This window comes from Erinaceus europaeus, chromosome 11 (genome assembly GCF_950295315.1).
Source record: "Erinaceus europaeus chromosome 11, mEriEur2.1, whole genome shotgun sequence".
In the NCBI taxonomy this organism is placed as follows: Eukaryota; Metazoa; Chordata; class Mammalia; order Eulipotyphla; family Erinaceidae; genus Erinaceus; species Erinaceus europaeus.
Genome location: NC_080172.1, coordinates 86047798 through 86065643, shown reverse-complemented (window position 1 = coordinate 86065643; position 17846 = coordinate 86047798). Strand labels below are relative to the sequence as shown.

The window sequence follows — 17846 nt, the reverse complement described above, 5'->3', positions numbered from 1 at the left end:
AAAAAAAAAAAAAAGAAGTAGAAACGCAAAGCAGAAATTGACTGAGTTTGGAGTATGGCACCAAAGTAAGAAAGCAGAAGTATACTAGAGTTTGCAGTGAGTACCTCCCTAATACTACCTTTCCACTTTTCCAAGCTTTGGGTCCATGATTGCACAACAATTTGTTTGGCTTTGTATGTTAACTCTCTTTTCAGTCACCAGGTTCCAGGTGTCATCAGGATGCCGGCCAGACTTCCCTGGATTGAAGACACCACCAATGTGTCCTGGAACTCAGCTTCCCCAGAGACCCATCCTACTAGGGAAAGAGAGAGGCAGACTGGGAGTATGGACCGACCAGTCAACGCCCATGTTCAGCGAGGAAGCAATTACAGAAGCCAGACCTTCTACCTTCTGCATCCCACAATGACCCTGGGTCCATGCTCCCAGAGGGACAGAGAATGGGAAAGCTATCGGGGGAGGGGGTGGGATATGGAGATTGGGCGGTGGGAATTGTATGGAGTTGTACCCCTCCTACCCTATGGTTTTGTTAATTAATCCTTTCTTAAATAAAAAATAAAAAATAAAAAAAAATAAAAAAAATAAAAAATTCTGTTGTGCTTTGTATCTTACTGGTTTTCAGGCAACAAGTTGCAGTGCCATCCTGACCTCCGTAGGCAGATGCCAATGTGTCCTAGAACCTCACCTCCCCAGACCCCAGACCTACAAGGAAAAGATAGAAACAGAATGGGGATATGAATCAAGTGCCCAGTGCAGAGAAGGAAATACAGAAGCCAGAACTCCTTTCTTTTGCAGCCCCAATAGACTTTTGGCCCATACTCCCACAGGGGGTAAATATTAGGGGAAGATGACCAAAGAAAGGACTCTGAATCCAAATTCTACTGAGACCTGAAATGTTTGTCACCAGGAATCTTTGTTTTTGTACAGTCACTGAAAGGGAAGGGAATCTGGAAAACACCAGAGAAAGTCAAACACTGTTTCAATTATCTGAGAGGGAAGAGGAAAAAGGAAGTGCATTCAAAAGTAGTAAGAGGTATAGGTGTGACTTAGAAAGGAAGTGAAGGCAGGACCATAGAAATGAATAAATAGGGCAAAAAAAATAAATAAATAAAGATATATAATCAACCCATATCTGTGACCTTGGGAGAACTATAGCAGTGTGTACTGGAGGAGCTAGGTACACAGAATTCTGGTGGTGAGAACGGTGTAGAATTATACCATTATCTTGGTCCGGGAGGTGGTGCAGTGGATAAAGCATTGGGCTCTCAAGCATGAGGTCCTGAGTTCAATCTCTGGCAGCATATGTACCAGAGTGATATCTGGTTCTTTCTCTCTCTTCCTATCTTTCTCATGAATAAATAAATAAAATATTTTTAAAAAAAGAATTATACCATTATCTTATAATTTTGTAAATCACTATTTAATCATTAATACAAATTTTAATGAATACAGTTATTTTCGAGTCTTTATATGCAGTTAAACTTTCTTTGAAACTGCCTAAAAATATTAACAACACATTGAAAAGGTTCCACTGAAGGAAAAATCTATCAGAAACAAAACGTAAATTATCTAACAGTGCTGTTGTTTTTTTTCCCCAAAAAAAGATTTGTAATGAGAATACCTATTTGTGAAGTATTGATACCATATTGTACTGGCTTTGCAGAAACAGATCATAAAGCCAGTTTCTGAAATTTATACCATTAGATATTACCTACCTGAACCCCTCCAAATCCTTTGGGAGCTAGGTATCGTTCACATTCAAGTGCAATATCTACCCAGCGCCACTCAAACAGATGGACAATAGATGTCCGTCCATACTTGGTATGTGGGTCATACTGAGCCCAACAGAACCCAATAAGTGAAAGCAACAAGAGGAACTTCATTCTGCCGTGAAGTTGTCTGTGTTTTTTCCAGCAACTATTTATATTCCTGTAAGAAACATATTTAGTAAAATTAAATATTAACGTGACTAAATGATTAAAACACAGCCCACTTATTTATATCTAAAAGGACTGTCAATATGTAAACAGGTGAAGAACACTTATAAAATCTCCCATGAAAATATTTACTGTTTTCATACTGAGGGAATATTAACCTCCAAAACATCTGACATGTCATGCACAAATATATATAAAGAGTCTGTAAACATGCACTGTGTAACTAGGATTAGAGTTTTATTTCTGAAGTCATTCGATAATATAAGGAAAATAACTACTGGGACCAACTGATTTTACAATAATTACTATTTGTAATACATAACAATTATAATAAACTATTCACTTATATCAATTTAAAATATGTTAAATTAAATTTTTAACCCCAATACAAAATGTTAGTTAAGTTTTTTTTACTTATTTATGTTTCTACATATATGTTTTAGAAACATTTGTAAGTTGAATGCCTATGAGGAAGTAGTTTTCCCCCCATCTCCGTTTAATGTGCTAAATGCAATCACTACAGCAGTAGCGTTGTTTCACTTCCCCTCCCTCATTATAGTCAAATATCTCTGCATCTAATAAAATACTCTATTTATGAATTCAAATTTCCCAAGTTCTAGGCCACATCCCCACATGCAGGGGAAAAGCTTTGCAAGTGGTGAAGCAGTGTTGCAGGTGTCTGTATCTGCCTCTCTATCACCCCCTTCCTTCTCGATTTCTGGCTGTCTCTACCCAATAAATAAATATAATGAAAAAATTTAAAAAAGAGAAAAATGTCGTCATGAATAAATGAGATTTTAGATTTTAGTGAGCAAGATAAGATAAATGCATTTGGAGGCTGGGTGGTGGCACACATGGTTAAGTGCACACATTACAGTGCGCAAGGACCTGGGTTCAAGCCCCAGGCCCCGTCTAAAGGTAAAAAGCTTCACAAGTGGTGAAGTAAGGCTGCAGATGTCTCTCTTGACCTCTCCCTCTCTCTCTTCCCCTTCCTTCTCAATTCTTGGCTGTCTCTATCCAATAAATAAAGATTTTTTAAAAAGATAAATGTATTTATTGGTTCCATGAAAGAAGTAACTTGGACTATGACACCAAAAGGATATATACGTTAGAGGAAAGAGTAAATTAGAATTTAAGTGTGGGCAAAAAGAGTTCTACACATTAGATCAGAACACAAGGAAAATTTGTAGAAAGGTGACCAAGAGTGGTTTGTTTGTTTGTTTGTTTGTTTGTTTTTGTCTCCAGGGTTATTGCTGGGGCTCAGTGCAGTGAGGGCAGTATAAATCCACTGCTCCTGGAGGCCATTTTTTCTATTTTATTGTATAGGACCGAGAAATTGAGTGGGGAGTGGGAGAGAGAAGATAGACACCTGCAGACCTGCTTCTCTGCCTGTGAGGTGTGACCTCTGCAGGTGGGGAGTGGAGGATACAACCCGGATCCTTGTGCTTCGTATTATGTGTACTCCACCAGGTGTGCCACAGCCTGGCCCCTACCAAGAGTGCTTCTATCAATAATTATCCCTCTATCAACTTAATATTCTTCTTTGGTTCTTCCTCCAAATAACTTCATGAATGCTGTATATCTTTTTGTCTAGCTCAATTTAAATTGCATTAACAAGAATATCATATACTAGGTGACTGAAATAACTATTTATTTCCTGGAGTTCTACAAGCTTGGAAGCCCAAGATCAGAATGTCAACATGTCCAGTGATCAAGCAGAGTTCCCTTTCAAGTTTGAAGATCTTACTTCTCCTAGAATGGAAAACAGAAAGAGAGCTCAAGACTCTCTTTATAAAGCACTAATTCTGTCTAATGACCTCATCTAAATCTTATAGTTTCATGTAAACCTAGTTACTTCTCAAATACCCCAGAGCCTAACACTTTCTCATAGTTTACAGTTGTTTTACTCCCCTATGGCTTTCCCTGTGCTTTCCTTCTTTCTGTGATTTCCTTTCTCTTTTTCTCTTTTTTTCCCATCCAGATGCTGTTGAAACAAGATCCTTTTTTTGAAGCTTATCCTCATAGTCTCTGGCACAGCCTCTGTATTACTGTGTTTAGCTCAAACAATATAATTAAAGTACAGTTGACTTATACTAAATATATTGTGTATATAATTACTTCAAGTTTATCATTCTGGACCAACTGTATTAATTGTAATTTTTATATACAATATTACTAGAACCATGCAAAGGAAATAGCTTAATGATTTATGTGATTAATAATTGTAACATGCAGACTAAGACCCAGGTGTTATGAAAGACATTGACATAATCAGTTATGTCCTCACTGATTTTTTTAAGTTGATGAAATTGTCAGAAATTGTGTAATCTGCTTTAATCCTTGGGAAAACTTTATTTACATGTAAGAACTAAGGTAAAAATATTGAGTAAACTGTCCAGGTTCATATGATAAGTAATAAAGCCTGAATCTGATAAGAGGTTCTACTAGAAGGCAACATTCCCTAAATCTTACCAGTGTTTCTCATAGAATTCTAGAGTTATAGGGTCCACTATGCTAGGGACAAGCAATACTTGGTTACTGAATAACCAAAATATGATTACTATGAAGAGTGATATATTGTAAGTACACTCTATATTGATAAGTTAAAGCTAATAACAATATAAAATGTTAATTTTATGTTGATTATATGTTGAAGTAATATCTCATGATATATAAGACTAAATAAAATTTAGTATTAATGCTTCCCCCAGTGTGTTTCACTTCTTTTAAAATTATTGCTAATATTTAAATGTCATATATAGTTTTGTTATATTTCCATTGAACAGTAACTTTCCAAGTCATGTTAAGAAAAACAGTCATACATGAATAATAATCAAAAAGATATTAACATCTTAAGAGAGCTGTGAATAATGTGCTTCAGGGTTTCCTTGATATGTAAAATTACTTATGACTAATGGAGTTAGGGTGAATTAAAACTGGTTAAAAGAATAAGTTTGATTTTGATTGAAAGAGATAAGGTATAATTGCATTTAAATGTGGAAAAATAATTATGAAATGTAGAAAATGGCTAATGTCAAGAAATAGAGTTTTGTAGAAAATTAAGTATTGGGAGCCATATGACAATTAGGTCATGGAGTTTCTCAAAGTCAAGATAAAGAAAGCAGACTTTACTCTGAAAGCTCTACAAAGCTATCAATAGAACTCTTTTTATTTGTTCATTCACCTGCTTTTCTTTTCATTTATTTATTTTCTTTTACCAAACACTGATTATCTCGTTTACATCAGTGCCAGGAATAGAATTTATAACCTAAGTCATTAAAATAATTTCCATAACCTTTATATTATCTCCCTAAGCCCTGTTTGTTTGCTCCTAAATAGGAAATCAAATGTTTTAATTTGTCAGAGTATGTTATATGAATTAGAAAGGAAAAAAATGTGCAGGGGCCAGGTGGTGGTGCACCTGGTTGAGCCCACATGTTACAATGCTCAAGGACCTGGGTTCAAGCCCCTGGTCCCCAATTACATGGGGAAAATTTCATGAGTGGTGAAAAGTACAGCAGGTGTCTCTGTTTCTCTCCCTATTTCATCCCTTCCCTCTAAATTTCTGGCACTTTCTGTGCAATAAATAAATATAATTTAAAAAATTAAGAGTATTGGAAAAAAGTACAATAGAAACTTGCATTAGTAAACACAATTAATGATGAAAATCTAAAGTAGGATGATAGCCTAAGAAAGAAATTTTAGAATACAGTGATAGTTACAATAAATGGAACTTGTCAGTGATCACACTTTCATAGATTTTTTTTCCTACATAGACTATAGAATTAGTTTATTTTTTTAATATTTTATTTATTTATTTATTCCCTTTTGTTGCCTTTGTTGTTTTATTGTTGTTATAGTTATTGATGTCGTTGTTAGATAGGACAGAGAGAAATGGAGAGAGGAGGGGAAGACAGGGGGGAGAGAAAGATAGACACCTGCAGACCTGCTTCACCACCTGTGGAGCGACTCCCCTGCAGGTGGGGAGCCAGGGACTAGAACTAGGATCCTTATGCCGATCCTTGCACTTCATGCCACATGCACTTAACCTGCTGCGCTACCGCCGATTCCCAGAATTAGTTTATAATTTGTTTTGTCCAGTGGGATGTCAGCAAACAAAACACAAATAGAAACTTGAATCATATTTGTACAATAGGTCTTGATCTTTTGAAACTCTAAGGCCATGGTACTATGAGGACAACTAGGATGGAAGACCACAAGGACAGTTCTAATTGTTCCTGGTCATTTCAGCTTTGTGAGTTGACCTATTAGCTAACTGTACTTAAATTGTTGTGTAAAAGCTTAATCAGCAGAAGTGCTTTCAAAGCATAGAATTGTGAAATATAGGGTTATTGTTGTTATCCAGAGATAATTAATTAACACAGAGAGGAGAGATGTGGTATATTTGATAAGAGTTCATTTCTACAAGAAATGATAGCTAATTAGAGAGGTTGAGGAGAAAAAACAGTCTAAGGGAACCCTGTGATTAAGCTTAGTAAGTGGAATAAGGACAGTAATATGCCATTTAAAAAAAGTAATATGCAGCTCAGAGTAGTTTTGATGATTACATGAGTGAACAAAATAAAGTTAGTATCTCAGTACATGAATTCAGTGAAAGCTCAATATATGCAGTTGTAATTTAATGTTGCCTCTTAGCCCACTACCTTAATAACATTTAGGCATTCTAGCTTTCTATTCTACATTTTCCTAGTTGTAAAATCTAAAGTAGGAAGAAAATTAGAGTAACATTCTATGTCTTAGAACTGTTTTCATATCCTCCAACAGAGTAGATCATGATAAGAACGGACTGGCAATAATTTCCATCTGCAATTTTCCCACGTTTATCTTTTTTTTTTTTTAACCTATTAAAGCTTTGAGCAGACCATTTGTTTCTGGTGATAACAAAAGTTTTTCTAATATATTTTAGGATGTAATTAAAGTAAGAGGTAACTTGCAGTATAATTTAGAGTGTTTCATTAAGCCCCCAACTTAGGTAGAGATATGTGCGCATTTAATAAGATTCTACCAAAATATCGACATTTTTATAGCTTTTCTTTTAATTTTTAAATTATATTTATTTATTTATTGGATTGAGACAGCCAGAAACTGAGAGGGAAGGAGGTAATAGAGAAGGAAAGAAACAGAGAGGGATGCAACACTGCTTCACCACTAACAAGCTTTCCCCTGCTAGTGGGGACTGGTTGCTCAGACTGGGTGCTTGAACTGGGTCCTTCCACATTGTAACATTGTAACATGGTGCTCAATCAGGTATGCCACCACCCAGACCACTCACTTAATTTGCATTCCATCTAAAATAAACTCAAGTGATGTACTCCATCAGATAGATATTAAAGAAACTTAAGCATATCTATACCTAGTGACGTCGCATTTGCAAATATATATATACATACATACATATATATAGGTAACAATAACAAAACTTAAAAAAGGATAGCTTGAAATAGTTACTCTACCTCCTATTATATAAAAACGGTTCTGAAATAAAGTATTCAATTACTAATATTAATATCAATGTTAAGTTGTCCACCCTCAAAAATAATTTTGTGATAATTTATAGTTGTTATATAATGTGCCAAGTAAGATTATTTAGAAAGTCTTTAAAAATATGAAATAGGACATGTGGTACTGTCACAACAACAAAAAAAAATAATTCTTCAGACAGTTATATTTGAAGTAGCAACAAACATATTCAATGGCATAAAAGAAAGTTTTTGTTGACTTGCCCATAGTATTGCTGACTTTTTATGTTCTCAAATGTGTAATATTTAAATCAATATTACATAAAATATGATTTAATGTCTATGATTTGAATAGAATTATAGGAGAAAGTCTCTAGTATAAATTTTGCATATCTCCTAACATAAGGAATGTCACAAATTTAGTCATTTGGCTTAAAATCTACTTGAATCACACCAAAACCATGATGTATATGGGATCAAGAATCAAGACACAGTAGTTATGATATGTTAATACTTTGTTTCTTGCTACCAGTAACATGTAACGTATGTATGTATGACAATATCTTGGGGAAATGTGGAAATGTACCCTTATGACAAAAGTGACCCTGTAAATAGAAATTTCTTTAATGGGAGGTGGAGCCAAGATGGCAACTGGAATGTAGCAGCACCCGTGGGCTCTAACATCAACTGCTAGAAAGCCTTGAAATCCTGGCCTTCAGCAGGACAAGCAAGGAGGCATCCTAAAGGTAAACCAGGGAGGTGATTATAATTCAGTTTGGGTTAAAAATTAGAGCAAAAAGAAAGGAAATTTCTTGATTATTTCTCTCAGCCCCCCTCTCCCCATAACCAGACCCCAGGGGTAGGGAGATGCTGCTAGCAGGCTCCCCATGGAGCTCCTTTCTTTACCAAGATTCCTGGCCCAGCAGGGTGCCATTAAACCCTGATTCCTAATTTCTAGGATATTTCTGTTGTTTCTCTGAGTAAGGGACTTAGACCCATTCAAGTGACAATTAGCTAATCAAGCAAGCCTCACCCAGCCTGTTTGAAAGTTTGTTTTTTTTTTTCACCTTTCTTGTGTATTGTGTTTTCTTTCTCAATCAGTTGTCTAGAATAAATGTACATAGGCTAACAGGGAGCTGTCCAAGCTGTAGACCCACTGCTTGGGCTTTTTACTCTGTTCTATTTTACAAATACTATTATATATACACGCATATCCCTTCCCCTCATCAGGTGACCAAAATTAATTCAGTATACTTTCCATTGCTAGACGACAAGAATTATCACTCACAGTAAGAGAAACTTGTCCCCCTTTTCATACCTCCTCTATATGCTATCACTCTTCTCCCACCTCCAAGCCAATTAAATTATATATATGTATACAACTTTCCTTTCACTGCTTTTTTTTCTGTTTCCTTCTTTTTTCTTTTCTCTATTTTTTTCCCGTCTTCCTTTCTCCCTTCCTCCTCCCTCTGCCTTCTGAATTCACTGATACTTATTTGTGAACTATTTCAGGGAAGAAATCTGACTCAGAGCAGACACTTTTTGTGTGTCTCTGCTCTACTTCCCCTTCCCTTCTTGCTACCCCTAGAATCTACAGTGGACAGTAGATTGGCATAATTGTCTATTCCTGCTATCCCTTTTTCCCTTTCTCTTTTTCATTTAGATTTGGTTGCTATTTTTTCTTGAACTGGAGACATTGTGGGACTAACTGGTATTGGTTAAACTGCTTCAGTCATTGCTTTAGTTACTATTGTAATTTCTGAGGGTGGTGATTGCATTTATCATAAAGGTATTTAGTATAGTGTGGCTTGTACATAAAACAAAGCAACTGAGGAATAACAGAACATAAAATAAAAACACATTAAAAATGGGTATATCAAGAGCAAATAAAATTTCTAATACAATGAATGAAGACAAGAGCCCAGAAGAAACTACAAATCAGCCAGAAGTAACCATAGATAAGAAAAGTATGCAAGCAATAATAAACTTATTAATCACAGAAATGAAAACAACTTCGGAGGAAATGAATAGCAGTATTAGGGAAACAACAGATGAGACCCTCAAGGAAAATACTAACTACCTTGAGGCAATTAGAGAACTGAAAGCTGAAATAGCTGTAATGAAGAAAGCAGCTGAGGGAAGGGAAAGCAGCTGAGGGAAGGGAAAGCTTCTGCTTCTAGCAGAAGCATAAAACAGAATTAGCCAGACAGAAGATGAGCTAGAGAAAACTAAGAAAGAGGTGAAAGAGCTAAAAAAGAGATTGAGAGACACTGAAAACAACAACATTGACATATGGGATGATCTCAAAGGAAGTAACATTTGTATAATTGTCCTGCCAGAGGAAGAAAGAGAGGAAGGGGAAGCAAACATTCTAGAGGAAATAATAGAAGAAAACTTCTCAGACCTGAACAACAGAAAGGACATTAAGATCCAAGAAGCCCAGAGAGTTCCAAACAGAATCTACCCAGACCTGAAGACACAAGACACATCATAGTCACAATGAAAAGAAGTAAGAATAAAGAAAGGATCCTAAAGTCTGCAAGAGAAAAACAAAAAATCACATACAGGGGAAACTTATAAGACTATCAGCAGACTTCTCCACCCAAATTCTAAAGGCCAGAAGAGAAAGGCAAGATATCTATCGAGCCCTGAATGAAAAAGGGTTTCAACCAAGGATAATATATCCTGCTAGACTTTCATTCAAACTAGATGGAGGATCAAAACCTTCTCAGACAAACAACAGTTAAAGGAAGCAACTATCACCAAACCGGCCCTGAAAGAGGTTCTAAAAGACCTCTTATATACAAGAACATCACTATAATACTTGCAACATATCAAATAAAAACTTGTTGAACAATGGCACTACAACACATTAAATCCATAATATCAGTAAATGTAAATGGCTTAAACTTACCCATCAAAAGGCACAGAGTTGGAGGATGGATCAGAAAACAAAACTCAACCATATGCTGCTTGCAAGAATCCCACTTGACCCAACAAGATAAACACAGACTTAAAGTAAAAGGATGCAAAACTATCCTGCAGGCTAATAGACCACAAAAAAAGGAAGGAACAGCCATTCTTATCTCTGACACAATAGATTTTAAATTACATAAAATAATAAAAGATAGGCAAGGTCATTACATAATGATTAAAGGATCAATCAGCCAAGAAGACTTAACAATTATTAACATCTATGCACCCAAAGAGGGACCATCTAAATATATCAAACACCTTCTCAAAGAACTTCAAAAACACATCAATAGTAATACAATAACAGTGGGAGACTTTAACACCCCACTCTCAAACTTAGAGAGATCAACAAAACACAGAAACAACAAAGAAACAAGAGAATTAAATGAAGAGATGGACAGACTAGACCTCTTGGACAGTTTCAGAGCTCTTCACCCCAAAAAACTGGAATACACATTCTTTTCAAATCCACACAACACATACTCAAGGATAGACCATATGTTAGGCCATAAAGACAGCATCAATAAATTCAAGAGCATTGAAATCATCCCAAGAATCTTCTCAGACCACAGTGGAGTAAAACTAATATTTAACAACAAACAGAAAATTATTAAAAATCACAGAATCTGGAAACTAAACAACATACTGCTTAAGAACCACTGGGTCAGAGAGACACTCAAGCAGGAAATACAAATGTTCCTGGAAACAAATGAAAATGAAGACACAACCTATCAAAATATTTGGGACACAGCTAAAGCAGTACTGAAAGGGAAACTGATAGCCATACAATCACATATTAAACAACAAGAAAAAACCCCAATAAACAACCTTACAGCACACCTTAAGGACTTAGAGGAAGAGGAAGAAAGGAACCCTAAAACAACCAGAAGGACATAAATCACTAAAATTAGAGCAGAAATAAACAACATCGAAAATAAGAGAACCATACAGAAGATCAATGAAGCCAAATGTTGGTTCTTTGAAAAATTAAACAAGATTGAAAAACCCCTAGCCAGACTCACTAAACAAAAAAGGGAGAAGACTCAAATTAATAGAATTGTAAACGATAGAGGAGATATCACAACTGACACCACAGACATCCAGAAAATCATGAGAGACTTCTATGAAGAACTATATGCCACCAAGCTAGAAAATCTGAAAGAAATGGAAGAATTCCTAGAAGCATATGCCCTTCCAAAACTGAACCAAGAAGAACTACAAAACCTAAATGCACCAATCACAGACAAAGAAATCAAAACTGTTATTAAAAATCTCCCCAACAACAGAAGTCCTGCACCAGATGGCTTCACAAACGAATTCTACAAAACTTTCAGGAAAAATTTAATACCCATACTCCTAAAGCTTTTCCATGAGATCAAACAAACAGGGACACTCCCTTCCACTTTCTATGAAACCAACATCACTCTGATACCCAAAGAAGATAGAGACAGAACAAAAAAGGAAAACTACAGACCAATGTCTCTGATGAACATAGATGCCAAAATATTAAACAAGATCTTGGTCAACCGGATACAACAGCACATCAAAAAGATTGTTCATCACGACCAAGTGGGATTCATCCCAGGAATGCAAGGATGGTTCAACATCCATAAGTCAACCAATGTCATTCACCACATCAATAAAAGCAAAGCCAAAAACCACATGATTATCTCAATAGATGCAGAGAAAGCCTTTGACAAAATCCAATACCCATTCATGCTCAAAACTCTACAAAAAATGGGAATAGATGGGAAATTCCTCAAGATAGTGGAATCCGTATATAGCAAACCAATAGCCAACATCATACTCAATGGACAGAAGTTGAAATCACTTCCCCTCAGATCAGGGAAAAGATAGGGGTGCCCACTATCAACATTACTCTTCAACATAGTATTGGAAGTTCTTGCCATAGCAATCAGGCAAGAGAAAGAAATCAAAGGAATACAGATTGGAAGGGAAGAAGTCAAACTCTCACTATTTGCAGATGACATGAGAGTATACATAGAAAAACCTAAAGAATCCAGTAGAAAACTACTGGAAGTTATTAGGCAATATAGCAAGGTATCAAGCTACAACATCAATGTACAAAAATCAGTGGCATTTCTCTATGCAAACACTAAAACTGAAAAAGACATCCAGAAATCACTTCTATTCACTGTTGCAACAAAATCAATAAAATACCTAGGAGTAAAGCTGACCAAAGAAGTGAAAGACTTGTATACTGAAAACTATGAGTCACTCTTCAAGGAAATATAAAATGATACCAAGAAACGGAAAGACATCCCAAGCTCATGGATGGGAAGAATAAATATCATCAAAATGAATATTCTCCCCAGAGCCATATACAAATTTAATGCAATACCCATCAAAGTTCCACCAAGCTTATTTAAGAAAATAGAACAAAAACTACATTCATTTATCTGGAACCAGAAAACACCTAGAATTGCCAAAACCATCCTGAGGAAAAGAAACATAAATGGAGGCATCACACACCTAGATCTCAAACTATATTATAATGCCATCATCATCAAAACAGCATGGTACTAGAATAAAAAAAAGGCACACATACCAGTGGAACAAAACTGAAAGCCCATATCTAAACCCCCACACCTATGGACATCTAATCTTTGATAAGGGGGCCCAAAGTATTAAATGGAAGAAGGAGACTCTCTTAAATAAATGGTGCTGGGAAAACAGGGTTGTAACATGCAGAAAATGAAATTGAACCACTTTATCTCACCAGAAACAAAAATCAACTCCAAATGGATCAAAGACCTGGATCTCAGACCATAAACTATCAAATACTTAAAGAAAAACATTTATGGAACACTTTTCCACCTAAACCTCAAGGACATCTTTGATGAAATAAACCCAGTTGCAAGGAAGACTAAAGCAGAAACAAACCAATGGGACTAAATCAGATTGAAAAGCTTCTCACAGCCAAAGAAACTATCACACAAACAAAGAGACCCCTCACAGAATGGGAGAAGATCTTCACATGCCAAACATCAGAAAAGAGACTAATCACCAAAATATACAGAGAACTTAGCAAACTTAGCACCAAAAAAGCAAATGACCCCATCCAAAAATGGGCAGAGGATATGAACAAGACATTCACTTCAGAGGAGATCCAAAAGGCTAACAAACATATGAAAAACTGTTCCAGGTCGCTGATTGTCAGAGAGATGCAAATAAAGACAACAGTGCGATACCACCTCACTCCTGTGAGAATGGCATACATCAAAAAGGACAGCAGCAACAAATGTTGGAGAGGCTGTGGGGACAGAGGAACCCTTCTACACTGCTGGTGGGAATGTAAATTGGTATAGCCTCTCTGGACAGCAGTCTGGAGAACTCTCACAAGGCTAGACATAGACCTTCCATATGACCTAGTAATTTCTCTCCTGGGGATATACCCCAAGGATTCCATAACGCCCAACCAAAAAGATGTGTGTACATCTATGTTCATAGCAGCACAATTCATAATAGCTAAAACCTGGAAGGAACCCAGGTGCCCAACAGCAGATGAGTGGCTGAGAAAGCGGTGGTACATATACACAATGGAATACTATGCATCTATCTATTAAGAACAATGAGCCCACCTTATCTGACCCATCTTGGACAGAGATAGAAGGAAATATGTTAAGTGAGCTAAGTCAGAAAGATAAAGATGAGTATGGAATGATCCCACTCATCAACAGAAGTTGAGAAAGAAGAACAGAAAGGGAAACTTAAAAGCAGCATCTGATTAAATCAAGAGCGGGACACCAATGTAAAAACACTGTGGTGAAGGGGAGGTTGGCCATTGGGATTCCCGGCACGGTGGAGGGTGGGAGGGTGGGGGTGGGTGGTGGGGATGGGACACAGTCTTTTGGTGGTGGGAGTGGTGTTTATGTACAATCCTATTAAAGTGTAAACATTATATAAACCACTATTTAATTAATATGAGAGGCGAAAAACTGATGATATGTCTAGAACTTCTTAAGACACAGACTAAGTCTTTTTAGTACATAGGCTGTCTTTGATATGTTCTCTCCCAAAAGCCGATATCAGGGAGAACAGAAGCAACCGATAGCACAGCTATAGACAAGATGCTGGGTACTATAGCCCAAACCCTATCAAAGGGACTTTCCAAAGTTAACCCTATCACCAAATAATGTGATGATAACAATAACTATCCATTGTCTTCTTGAACCCTAAAACAACAGGAACCTCACATTTCCACTATAGAGCCATATTCCCCCCAGTACTGGAACCTTAGGGTGGGGCCCACTTTTCTGCATGCTGCTCTCAATTCAAATCAAATAATATTGCATCCGCTAATCGCAACCTAATCAACACAACAAGTGCCACCCTAGCATGCTTCACTTCAGACTGTGACCAGAGACTTCAGATGTGGAATGACAACCCTTCAGCTTCATCACTCGGGTGAGACCTTTCCTTTCATAGTATTCTCTAATTCCATTCCAGATGTTCCACTCCCCAGTAAAGTCCCCAAACCTAGATATAGTCCAGGTTCCCTGAGACAGAGCATAGGTTCACCCGTGCCCATAAACTAGGGGAAAATACATACCTGAAAGCAGAAGTACACAAGAGCATGCAGGGAATACCCCCAACACTTCATCTGCACTATTCCAGTCTTTATGGCCATGATTGTTCAACAATTTGTTTGGCTTTGTATGTTAACTCTCTTTTCAGACACCAGGTTCTGGATGCTGACCAGACTTCCCTGGACAGAGGATCCCATCAATGTGTACTAGAGCGCCACTTCCTCAGAGCCCCACCCTACTAGGGAAAAAGAGAGACAGACTGGGAGTATGGATCGACCAGTCAATGCCCATGTTCAGCGGGGAAACAATGACAGAAGCCAGGCCTTCCACCCTCTGCAACCCACAATGACCCTGCATCCATACTCCCAGAGAGATAGAGAATGGGAAGGCTATCAGGGGAGAGGGTGGGATATGGAGATTGGATTATGGGAATTGTGCAGAATTGTACCCCTCTTATTCTATGGTTTTGCTAATGTTGCCTTTCTTAAATAAATAAAAAAATTTAAAAAAAGAAATTTCTTTAATAAATGATACTGAATTAAAAAAAATAAGTTAAATAAAAATAGTGCCTTTATAAACCTTAGGATAATTCACGTGATTGCTACAGTTGTAAGATGCAGATTTACCTTGAAGATTCAACAAAAATTAAGTGTTGGTTCAATTTTTAAAATTATAATATTATATATACACATATGTATCGCATTTATACACATATACCATAAGCCCTTACACAGTTATATAAATGTGGTATATATCAGTTTGTAAAGTTCTTGCCTATCCAGAGTAGGTATATATCTAAACAGATACTAAAATATTTTTAATGCATAAGTGAATTAACAACAAGATACAAGTTATCTACACTTGTCATTTGGATTTGATAATCTAGGTTAGTAATAATTAATTATTCTTATAGGAAAATAATTTAATAAAAGTATCATCAAAATGTTAATGGAAGTACTTCCAATGTCTATATTTATAATTCAGTGAAATACTTATTATCACGTGATACTCCCCCCCATCTTCCTAGTTTTCAATGTTTTAGAGCTTTACAGATTTTTATTACTATAGGATTTGGTTATTAACAATTTCTCTTGCTGACAAGAGCCATGATTTGTCTAAATTTTATTATGAATTATATGGTTTTCTTAAAACAGTATTCTATCACCCATGAACCATTCACTTCCCCTGAATTCAGAAAGAAAGAATGAATAAAGAAAAAAGGAGAAAGGAAAGAAAAAGAGGAGAAATTAAAAGAAGAAAAATAAAAAATGAGAAAATAAAATAAAAAGGAAAGTGAAGTTGAGGTTCACTTTAGAACCAGGCTAAATAACAAGCGAAAGCCAGAGAAAAGAAGATAAAGAGAATTAAGCTTGCATAGCAGACTTCTGAAGGGGAATATTTTGAGTCAACGTTCCGATGCAGATCAAACAAAAATAGTACATTTTGTGCCTTTGGAAACTGAAACTTGAATGTCAACAAACCTGATATAGTTTCTGAAACTTTAAACAGGACCAAATCATATTACAGAAAACACATATTTAAAGACTACAGAATGGTGGCTATAAGATAGTCAAGTAACATTAAAATAACTTACCACTTGGACTTCTAAAATCATTAGCCTCAAATCCAGTTGACTTTCTAATAATAAAATAACAAAGTTCGTTGGTCTCTTTAAATAGAAAAATAAAATGTCAAGTTTAGGATACTATAAATTTTCTATAATAATTTTCCTCTCGGTATGTGCTCTTAAAAATATGTTCCAATTCCCAAAACTATTTTATACCAAAAATAAATCTAATTTGAGCTCCAGAGTGCCACCAGGTTGCTCAATATCACTCTATTTTCTGAACACACTATCGTCTTTCCTCCCCTGGCCAATTAGTTAGTTGCCCTTCAGCCTTGTGAAAGTACATTGTACATTTATAGTTGTTTTTCATGTTTTTGTGTTACTTTCTATTTCTGCAGTATTCTCTTGTAATCTCAACTCGCTTTTTATGAGCCACTTAAATAAATTTAGAGCATAAAATAATTAATGAAATTTCTTAAACGTTCAGATTAATTCAGATTAGAGTGAGTTTTATTAGAGTTTAATAAAATAAGCATTTGCAGAATGTCAACTAAACCTCCAAACCAACTTGAACTTTGAATTTAAAGTTTTCCACTTATTATATTAATCTTACAGAAAGCATTAAAATCTATAGATTGCAGTTAGGTTCTCATTTAGGAAAGTAGGAATAATAGTATCGGTGCTAAGTGATAAAATACAAAATAATCAACAAGTGATAGTAGTCATTGAATCTAGCTATAAAGCATTTATATGCATTATCATTTTAATTTCTCAAACATGCAATGACCTAAGATAGAATTATGATTTTGATCAGCTTTAAAAGGAGGAAACTATGTCACTCAAAATATTGTGTAAATTCCCTATGGTCAAATCTTAGTAAATGTTGACACTGAAATAAAAACATCAGTTGCATAACTGTTCAATGAATTCTTAGCCACCATTAAAACTTATTAGTCTCCCTCAGTGGGTTGTTAAAAAAAAAAAGTAGTCTATGTGTGTATGTGAAATCAACAATATGTGAAATATGGTAGATCTGTACATTTCTGTTTATATTAATACTTTAAAGATTTCAGAAGTAGAGAGAATTATGTTAAGATATACTGATTTTCAAAGTTCTACTCTGTGTGAATTTAATTGTTTTCTATATTGCTGGTTTTATTCCTGTTCTCATATCACCCCTAAAATGCACTGTTGTTCACGGATACTCGGTGCTGCTCTCTGCAGGTGAAATAGACACCTCTGTATTTGATAGTGTCAATGTGATTTGCATTATCAACGAAATGCCAACAGAAGCAATGTCTGCTACTTTGGAGACTTGGATTATTAAAATGTGTCAAAGCAT

At 35.9% G+C, this 17846-nt stretch overlaps 1 protein-coding gene across 1 annotated transcript in view; it reads right to left on the bottom strand.

The window, feature by feature from the left end:
- The window catches only part of LOC103127201 (pancreatic alpha-amylase), a 32668-nt gene extending 15814 nt beyond the window's left edge, over nucleotides 1–16854 (bottom strand). The window contains exons 1-2 of the mRNA XM_007538091.3: nucleotides 16532–16854; nucleotides 1713–1926 (exon numbers count right to left, since the gene is read on the bottom strand). Of these exons, the coding sequence (XP_007538153.2) occupies nucleotides 1713–1880 (168 nt within the window). The 5' untranslated portion in view covers nucleotides 1881–1926; nucleotides 16532–16854. The remainder of the gene's footprint in view (nucleotides 1–1712; nucleotides 1927–16531) is intronic.
- Nucleotides 16855–17846: the final 992 nt, after the last annotated feature.